This window comes from Thamnophis elegans, chromosome 1 (genome assembly GCF_009769535.1).
Source record: "Thamnophis elegans isolate rThaEle1 chromosome 1, rThaEle1.pri, whole genome shotgun sequence".
NCBI lineage: Eukaryota > Metazoa > Chordata > Lepidosauria > Squamata > Colubridae > Thamnophis > Thamnophis elegans.
This window is the reverse complement of record NC_045541.1, coordinates 22,071,598-22,081,992: the sequence shown is the minus strand read 5'-3', so window position 1 is coordinate 22,081,992 and position 10,395 is coordinate 22,071,598. Positions and strand designations below refer to the sequence as shown.

The window sequence follows — 10,395 nt, the reverse complement described above, 5'->3', positions numbered from 1 at the left end:
GAAGCCACTTAGAGATGTTGGATTCACATTGCTCATTTAGTTCCACATGAAACAACCGGTTCTGTGCAAATGTTTGGCTCTAGCTTAGGGGATATTTCTCAGAGCTTAAGGACACCTGCTAGAACAATACTTCAGGGCATGCTTACATGAACAAGTACACACTCAAGTAATTTCTGGCTGACGTGGATTAGTAATTTGTGTTTATATATGAGTGTCCCATGAATGAACTGAGAATGAAGAATACTAAGATTTGTATTCCAATGTTCCTGTTTAATTCTGAAGAGTAATTTTACAATGGCATATTTGCAATTTCACTGTAAAACAGTAATCAGATGCTTTGTAGGCAAGGGAACAAAAACAGTACTTTTCCTTCCCTAAGTCTAAAAAGAATTAAGCATGAGATATAAAAAGCTGAAGACCCTGAACCACATCACCGAGTTCCTTAAAACTACAGTGAAAACCCGAGGATTATAACCATCGAAGTGCTATTTCAAATAAGGTAATCTCTTTCTTTTACCACATAAAAGAGTAGTATCTTGTTCAATAAACTCTTCACAAAAATACTGCTAATTTTTCTTAATGGTAGAAATATAAAGCAGTACTAGTTTTAAGATGTAAAAAAAAAATTAAATCAACAAGAAAATGGGAAAATGGGAACACTCATGAATGGGTTGATTAGAAGATACTGTATAACAATGAGAGGGAGGCCTTCAATGCTGTGGATCTCATTCTAAAGCCCTGTTCGGTTCCAGTTCAGTTGCAGAAGTCTGGAGCCTAAACCAGCAACATTGAACTTCGCTATGGAACAACTTTCATCTTGATGCCACCTCCAATGCTAAAAATCAGAGTAACGTCTCTCCAGTATTGATTGGAGATGAAATCCAAGTTCAAATCTTTCAAGCACAAAACCTGTTGGATGACCAATGATACCTATCCCCTTTACACTGGACTGAATTATAGAAAAACAATGGGGTGAGATCTATTTTCAGTATATCTGGCAAAGGGATTTGAGGTGGTTGTTTTTTAACCTGATGCAATTCTAAACAGACTCTTGAAATAAGAGTTGTTTTGGCTGCAATCCTAGAAGCTGATTATTCCCTCTAAACCCTTTGTGGTCCTGCCTATCTCCAACACCTGCTCAGCTGAAAGGGGATGTTTCAAGTTTCCACACAAAAGGGTGTACAAGGAGGAAGGGTCTAGAAACAAACTGCTTAGCTTCCCCACAATCGGCCCCTCAAAGTCAGAATGGCCCCAATCCTTATTAATATTTGGGGGGGGGGGATTAAAATGCTTGGAAAGAAAAGGGGGAAAGAAATTACCAGCAGCATGGATGAAGGAAAGTCACCATCCTAAGACCTGAAAAACTCAGCTAGGGGCAGATTGTCATGGAAATTATGTGGTCACTGAATCGACACCAACTTTGATGGCACATACTAATTTAAGATACTTTTATGTAGACACATTGGGGATAAATGTTATATATTACACTAAAGTATTGTCCAATGTACTTTTCAAGAGACAACTGATCATTTCTTAAAAAGGGGGAGGGGGCGTTCCCTGAAAACTACTTCCTCCTATTGTTTTCTTCTGAAATATAGAATAAATGGCTGCAGTCTTAAACTTTAAATTGCAAACATGCTTAAAGGAATAGAACTGAATAACAACCCAATTAGTTATATAAAGTCCAACTTTGCATGAGTACTGGACTTAAATCTAATTGTTCAATTATTTGTCTAGTGCATCCAAGCTACAAAATTATGAATATGACCAAGGAATTATTTAACAGAACAATGAAAGGGACATTGGAAGTCTCAGTCTAACCCTCTGTTCAAGCAGGAGACCCTATACCAGAGGTGTGAAACTCAAGGCCCATGGGGGTGCTTAGTTCTGGCCCATGGGGCCACCCTGGAAACAACAAAGGATTGCCCTGTGGTGACTCTGCCAGCAAAAATGGAGATTAGGAAGGCTGTGCATGGCCCTACCAGGCTCTGTTTTCAGCCATGGAGGCTCCCAGAGATCTGTTTTAGCTGGCAGAGGACTGAGGAGGCTGTTGCAGCCGAAAATGGAACCTCGAGGGATATCGAGATGGCCACACCTCTGGCCCCACACACCTTGCACTCCAAGGTCAAACAACCCTAATACAGTCCTCAAGTCAAGTTGGCACCCCTGCCCTATACCATATCAGACAAGTGGCTGTCTAATCTCTTCTTAAAAACCTAAAATTTAGGATGCCAAAGATCCCCCCACTCACCAATAAAGCTTGTTCAACTACCCAATCTGGCTTAAGAAACTTTTAATACATTTCAAGTCAAACATATGAAAATATAAGAGCTAGAAAAAAAGTGAGGATAATAAAAGCTTAAATTCACAAGCTGTGTTCTGCATCCAGTGAATCACTCCCCCTTTCAACCACATTCAGTCACATAGTTGTGCAGCTTTGGCTGACAAAATCATAATACTTTATGTAACAATTTACTGTATTTACATAATTTAACCACTTTAAAAGTACAAAACTCTTTTATCATCTAAACAATCTTCCAATGATCAGGTTTCCAAGGCGCCATTAATTTTAATGAATGTTAAGCATGTGCTTAATGTTTCTACTCTAAGCTATTCTTCAAAGTGCTTGTCTTTGGTTGGGTTGTGTCCTGTTGCTGCATTTTGCATATCAGTTTACACTATATTCAAGCTGCTATATTAAAGTAAATACACCTGTAAACTAAAAAAATCATTTGTATTTATAAAACGATGTACCTTAAGTCATAAAATAATTTTGTAAATATGTAGGATTAGCAGTTAAATCAAGTTTGAATAAAGCCAACTATAGAAATTATATATAAATAAGACATCTGGAAATATTTACAAAAAACACAAAAACTACTGAAGTGGCTGTTATATAACAGGAAGAACTAGTGTATTGTGGAAGTATTACCCATGTGCATACATTTCTCTTACGCTAATGATTTAGTGCATTCGTACATTTGACTCTAAATAAACGTGTAGTCACTTGAGAAAGGACAACGTTGGGTTACATGATACTTATCAATAGAAAATAGCAATGTAAAAATATTCATAGAAAAAAAATTATCTCCCTGATCCTCAGAACTTAGTCTCTAGCTTCTTGCTCTTAGGCACAAGGAAAATGCTCCCATCTCTGGTTTGCTGCAGTGAGTAATCATTCGGGGAGTATGGCTTGCCATCTTCATCCCGAAGCATGCTAAAGACTTCAAGATACAGGGTGCTCATCTCCTTTTTCAGCAGCTGCAGGCTTTTGTCATTCTCCACCTTCTCTTTCAGGAGCTTCTCTTTCTCCTCCTTCAGGTAATCCAAATCATGCTCCAACTCAGTAATGTTTTCCAGTTTCCTTTTACGGCAGTTCTGAGCAGCTACTTTGTTCTTGCCTCGCCTTCGTATGTCACGAATCAGACTGAGCTGAGCCTCGTTGAACTGCTGCTTGGACATCATTTCATTGAAGTCATCCACAGGGAGGTTGATGATTTTCTCAACAGGAAAAGGGATCTTCAGAGCTTTTGCTCTCAGCTCATCTCTAGTGAGATAAGCTTCTTGTTGGTTGAAGGGCTTATCTTTCATAAATGGAGCTTCAACATGGCCAGGATTGGCAGGCAATTCTCTTTGAGGTGTACTAGTAAGTGACAAATCAGGCTTTGAAGTGCCTTGCTCCAGAGATGGAGAGGCAGGCGCCTGCGGGTGAAATGAATGAATCTTGGCATTGCTGAGTAACACAATTCCAGGGGCGCAATCAATCTCCTCCATTTCTGAATCACTGCATCCAAAGCCTGTATCCTGACAGACCGACGATGACTCAACAGAATGAGCTGGGGAGGTTATATTGGAACTTGCATTCAGTGAAATACCAGAGTCAGAATCATTATACTCTGAGGCATTTCCTACAAGGTCCTGGTTAAAAGCTTTGCACTGAGCAAAATCCGAAAGATCAATTGGTTCACTTAAAAAGCCAGCAATGGCCTGATCCACAAAATGAGATGGCGGGGTAGCCACTCTGGGGTTCATCTTCACATCGATTAAGGAATAGAAATCCTCACAGAAATCAGTGCTACGTTGACCAGAATCTTCTGGCATCCCCATGCTGGAATAGGAATTTTCCAAAGGTTTCAGGAAGTCTTCACTGCAGTTAAGAACTTCTTTCTCCATGGCAGATAATGAATTGTAGAGGGTAAAGTTATCAGCTACTTCTGAAGTGGTATTTATGGCAAATGGGTTTGATGTTACATCGGCAAGGCTGTCATTTTGTATATTAAGACACTGTAGAAAGAAAGGTTCAAAAAAATGTTCAGCAATAAAACTTACAGGACAATCTTGCGTATTTCCATTTAAGAGTTGTACTGGTCTGAAAGCCACACTAGCATTTTTAGTAGCATGCTTGCATGCAGCATAGCAACTAAGCTTTGGTTTAATTCAATTTAAATATAATTCACGAGATTCCTTTCCATCCATTTTAACATTTCTTCCCTTCTGTCACGTGCAAACTGACAACTAGGAGAGGCCTTCTGAGCAGCAGGATCTTCCTAACTCTGTTTTATCTATTAGCAGTTTCTGAGCAGGTAAAGCAGGTGAAGCATCTCTGGAGCTAAGGAGGCAGTATTTATGGGTGCCACACACATACATGGACACTGTGGTTTTTACTGTCACCTTTTTACATACAGTACTATGAGACTAGATAACTTGATGAAACAAACATCATGCAGGAAAAATAAGGAGGGGGGAGAGAGATGCAAGTAATTAGTATCCCCCCTTTCACCACTGAGAATTTCAAAAAGGAAATGTGAATACTGAGAAGGGGAGGATGAAATGCATCCGAATCGTGAAACTACAACTATCGACTCTTCAGTCATTCAACTCATATTTGAACCAGTTGCCTAACTCAACGAATTTACTTAAATGTAAGAGTTTATTCACTGTAAACTCACTGGAGAAGAGCCTAATGGTGGGAAAGATTGAGGGCAAAAGAAGAAGGGGACGACAGAGAATAAGGTAGCTGGATGGAGTCACTGAAGCAGTCAGCATGAGCTTAAATGGATTCCGGAGGATGGTAGAGGACAGGAAGGCCTAGAGGAACATTGTCCATGGGGTTGCGATGGGTCAGACATGACTTTGCAACTAACAACAAGAAGAAGAAGAGTTTACGGAAGTGTTTGTTCTTCCTCATAACTGGAACCAAACCATTCCCTTTGAGGGGCTGAAAAGTGATGTGACTTTTCAGTGCAAATAACTGTAGACCTAACTGGTTTCTTTCTTCAAGAATGAACTTCTGTTTGAAAAATTTCTGTTTTCCCCGAATTTGGGATAAAATAATTAGTCTTTTGCTTATAAATTCTTGCTCCTATGAGGACCTAGATTGTGGGGTGCAATATGCTGACTCTGTAAACCGTTTAGAGATGGCTGTAAAAGCACTATGAAGCGGTAAAGAAGTCTAAGTGCTATTGCTATTACTATACTGTAAGTGGTATACCAAAATGAATAACCAAATAGCCTTTCAATACATTTTCAAGCAAAGTAGCTATAGGATTATAATGCACGTTAGAGCTTGATTCTACTTGCAAATTGCAAATGCAATTACTGTACAGTTTACAGTACAAATTCTCTCTAGAAAATAAATGCTATTTCATTCGCATTGCAATTAAATCTCCTTGGTTGTAAATTAAGCATTTCACAGCTATTAAATCAGTGCCAAGTTACTTGGTGAAGTTTCTAACTTTTTTTCTTCCACTGAATTATCCTATGCAGAGCAATGTGGGAGAGAATTGATCGGAGAAGACAAAAATGCTAACATTGATTTTTCCTTTTACTAAAATATCTGTCCAAAATATATAGTCAAAGACTGACAGCAATTATTACCTGCAGTTCTGGAATAGACAGGAGTTCTTCCCACACTTGTTCTATATCTTGTGTGTTCTCCACTTTTGTGTCTAATAACTCTGGAATCGTAGACTGAAGTACAGATGAGTCAAGCCGCTGCAAGTGGTTAGATTCAACAAAGACCTGGTTGGCAGCCATTTCCAAAGGCGCCCCTTGTTGAAATTCAGCTGGGGAAATCTAGAATATATGAAATAGATCTTTGGTATACCTGTGCTTGAAACCTTAAACATTAGCATGAAAAGATGTATTTCATAAAATCTGTGGCTTATAATATTAAGAGGAATGTGGAAAATAACAAGAGATGCAGTTAAGTCCATAAAGATTGTCAAAGTGGTGAATATTTACCTCATGCTCATCTGAAAATGAAAATGTTTCTGCTAAAATCTGCATGTAGTCATCGAACAGATCATCCTCATCTTGTTTGGAAATATGTACACTCTGTGTAAAAAAGACAGGAGGTTACGATTGTGTTAAATGCAGATTCATTGAAGATACCCGCAGCAACTACAGTGAAAGGAACAAGAGAGAGAGAATACAAGGTTCCAAACAAAAGGGATTATATGTTTACAGCTATACCTGTGAATAATTGTTGGATATGGCAGAATTTCCAGATTCAACAGTTTGAGCTGATTGGATAGGAATAAATTCCCCCGTTTCCTCATCCAGCTGCAACTGGGCAAGAAAGGCCTTTTCTTGCTCTTTCTGAAGTTGCTCTTGTCTCTCACTTTCAAGCTTTTTCTGCTTCTCAAGTTCATATTCTTTCTTTCTTTGGCTGAAATCAAAAACTTCACGCCTTGCTCCAAGATCTACGTCTTGTCTCCAGAGAATGTCAATCAGAGTCACATCCTATATGCAAGAGAGACAGAAAATAAAGGACATCAGAGCTGTCTGCATTTCAAACATACTATTCAAACAGAGTGGCCATTATACCTAAACGGTTGCAAATAGAACCAAAGGCCAAAGTTTATGAATTGATATTAGTCCCATAAAAAAAATTGATGTTGGTCCCATTAAAAAAAATTCAGTAGGTATTTGATTACAAAACATGGAAAGGTACCAATAAGAATAGTTAAAAGAAAATGTTACTGGCACTGTAATTCTGAGCACTATTTGAAGTTAAAATATATGTACTGTAAACACTTAGCTGAAAACAATTCTATCAATTATCTGTGAATAAACATGCAGTGGATTTGACTGCATGCCTGTAGTCTTAAATGTGTTTATTGCTTATTAGTAAATGTGAATAACACAGAATTGTCTATGTCAGGGGAGTCAAACTCAAGGCCTTTGGGCAGGATTCGGCCCGCAGGGTGCTTAGATCTAGCCCACGGGGCCACCCTAGAAACAGCAAAGGACTAGCCCACAGTGCCTCTGTCAGAGAGGGTTGCAGAAGACTGTTGCAGCCAAAAACAGAGCTCAGAAACCCATTTTTACTGCCAGAGCGCTCGGGCCACCACAGACGCCCCCGACACAAGTGACACCAAGTTGATCATGCTCACCTTGGCCATGCCCACCCCACCCCCGAGGACAAACACAACCTGATGCAGCCCTCAATGAAATCGAGTTTTGACACCCCTGGTCTATGTCATAAATAAATATATCAGATTCCAAAAAATATTCAAAGACATGCACCACCAAGCATTAATAAGTAGTTCAACACAGAATTACATAACGTTATATATCAGGGGTCCCCAACCTCCGGTCTGTGAACTGCACCAGGCTGCAACATGCCACAAACCGGACCGCACAAACAAGCAAAGTCCCATCCGCGGAATGCAGACAGCACACGAAACTACACCCACGTAACCGGTCCCTAGTGTCCAAAAGGTTGGGCGCTGCCGTTATATATAATGTTCTAGAAACTTTTAATAAAATGGCAATTCTAGTAATCTTGCCATATTTTTCTAAATGTCAGCGATTTTTCAAGATTGCCAAAACACAGCTAACTAATAGATTCTTGACATTGCTCATTATTATTAATATTGATCGGAATTACTGTATGTCATGTCTACTAATATTCACCATGTTACATGAATAGATGACCGGTATTCTTTCATTTTTTAAAAAATTATTCAATGTTTAGAAGTCAGTTTGATTAAGTTAACTCCAGTTCCTTCATTACTATTTTGTCTTAATAAAGGAATTTAGATTTAGATTTAGATTTATTAACATTTGTATGCCGCCCACTCCCATTGGGATTCTGGGCAGCTCACAGACAAGACGAAAAGAAACATATATTAAAAAATTTAAAAATAAGGATACAAGTATTAAAATTTCACACCATGCATACTGTTAGAGTAGGGCTGGATACTAATCAACAGCCCCAGGCCTGCCGGAACAGCCAGGTCTTAGTGGCTTTACGGAATTGGCCTGCTAAACATGTTGACTACTTATAGATTAAGGGAAATCTCCCTTTAAGGGTACTTCAAAAAGTTACAAAAGTAAATGATACCAGATATTTCAAGCTTAGTTATTTTATACAAAATTAATTTAGGGGAAAATCCAGGAGAAAAATTATTCTGCTAGGTGACAACAATATTTTATTGTTCAGCCATAAATTCATACTGTAATATAAAATATTTGAATACAGCCTTCATTGCAAAATAACGAAAAACAAACTTAGCTCATATGTTCTTATCATCCCTTACAATTTACCTCAATAAGACATACCATACATATGCAGCTCCAATTGCACTGCTTTATTCAACAAGGAGGTTGTTTTATATGTAATATTTGTATTCCGACCACTTATAAATATATTGCTCTGAGATATGGATCCCTAAAAACTGTTTGTCTTATATAGGGTTCAACCAGGGTTGGAATCGAAGACTTCTAAGGTCCCTTCCAACTTTATTTTTCAATGGTCTGTGTTCTAAGATAATTATCTTCTTTTGGGCAATACAACTGGTACTCAGATAATACATGTAGCATATCCTCTATCTCTGGTAAACCCCAAAGAGGTATAGGTGACAGTGAACTCAATTAAACCTTTCAGATTAACCACTGTATCTAACTGTTGCAATCTTGCATGGATAAGCATCCATCTAAGATACTTGGGGTTTTTGTAATTGAATATTTTTCGGTCTGAAAATTATATTTGTAGTTGGTCATCCATTTAAGCATTTCATCCTTGCTGAGAGTAGTATCTCTCTTTGAGTTTGTATGCCAGAGATTCCTTATACAATAATTTTCTTAATTTATTAGCCAGCTGCTGCTATACAAGAAGCAGGAAGCCCACAGTTCCTAATGTAATGTGTAATTTACACTATCCAGGAGGATTCTAATCAGAGGTGGTATTCAGCAGGTTCTGACCAGTTCTGGAAAACTGGTAGGAGAAATTTTCAGTAGTTTGGAGAACCAGTAAATACCACCAGATTGGCCATGCCCCCATCTCTGCCTCCCAAGTCCCAGCTGATTGGGAGGAAATGGATATTTTACAGTATCCTTCCCCTGCCACACCCACCAAGCCACACCCACCAAGCCAAGCCCACAGAACCGGTAGTAAAAAATTTTGAATTCCACCACTGATTCTAATTGAAGTTTAGTCTGTCCTGTCAACCACAATTTTGGGACTCTTTCCATTTTCTTGTACCAATAAAAGTGACCCTCCCCCAAATTTCTTATTCATACAATCCCAAAGGCCAATTCCATTTCTCAAATTTCTAAATGTTATGCAAACATCATAATCTACGGGCTTGAAAATAAAAATGAACAAATGACCAAATACTTAATAACTGCATTTTTTGTATTTCAAAATTTAATCAAAACTGAATATCCCATACTCTAGTAATTAAATGTCTCAATGTGTTTTTTAAAAAATTAACTTTATATACTGTAAATTTATGGAATTGATGAACATCACCGATGAATTATGCAAATGCCAGAACTTCAACCTTATAATCTCACATGAAGCATTCCATAATACAAACCTACTCACTTTATCACACGTTTTCTCTAAATTAAAGGACATACATAATTAAGTTTTCTCACACATAGACATTTCTCAGTAATCAACTAAAGGGCAAAAATCTAGCGTGCACATTTCCTACTCAGAATAGACACTGCACAGTCATGGATTGAAAGAGATCTTTTTCATCAGAATTCTGGCAAACACAATTAATCTAATTCTCCTGTTCCTGTAGGCTTGCTACCTTTCCATTAAAGTAGGAGAATAATTGCATTTTTTGAAACAACAGACAGAAATACAAACTTCACACACATATGTAATCTAGTTGCACAGTCATTTTTCAAGGAAGCCACATCCATATTTTAATATTTCTCCAGATATATTATTTGTATCTCATATTATTTTTCAGCATTTTCACAACATACATCTCTTTCATTTCATCCATTTCTTTTCTGGACATTTATGGCATTTGTATCAATTCTACTTTGCATATCAATATAATTCCCATATAAAATCCCATACAAATCTCTAAAATATTCATGGCGCAGTGGTTAAATGCAGCACTGCAGGCTACTGCTAGATCAGCAGTT

At 38.0% G+C, this 10,395-nt stretch overlaps 1 protein-coding gene across 2 annotated transcripts in view; it reads right to left on the bottom strand.

The window, feature by feature from the left end:
• Positions 1-2,276: 2,276 nt before the first annotated feature.
• Positions 2,277-10,395, bottom strand: part of NFE2L2 (nuclear factor, erythroid 2 like 2) — a 28,531-nt gene continuing 20,412 nt past the window's right edge. For both annotated transcript variants that reach the window (XM_032238899.1, XM_032238907.1), the window contains exons 2-5: positions 6,475-6,744; positions 6,244-6,336; positions 5,878-6,075; positions 2,277-4,284 (exon numbers count right to left, since the gene is read on the bottom strand). In XM_032238899.1, coding sequence (XP_032094790.1) covers positions 3,100-4,284; positions 5,878-6,075; positions 6,244-6,336; positions 6,475-6,744 — 1,746 coding nt within the window. In that variant the 3' untranslated portion in view covers positions 2,277-3,099. The remainder of the gene's footprint in view (positions 4,285-5,877; positions 6,076-6,243; positions 6,337-6,474; positions 6,745-10,395) is intronic.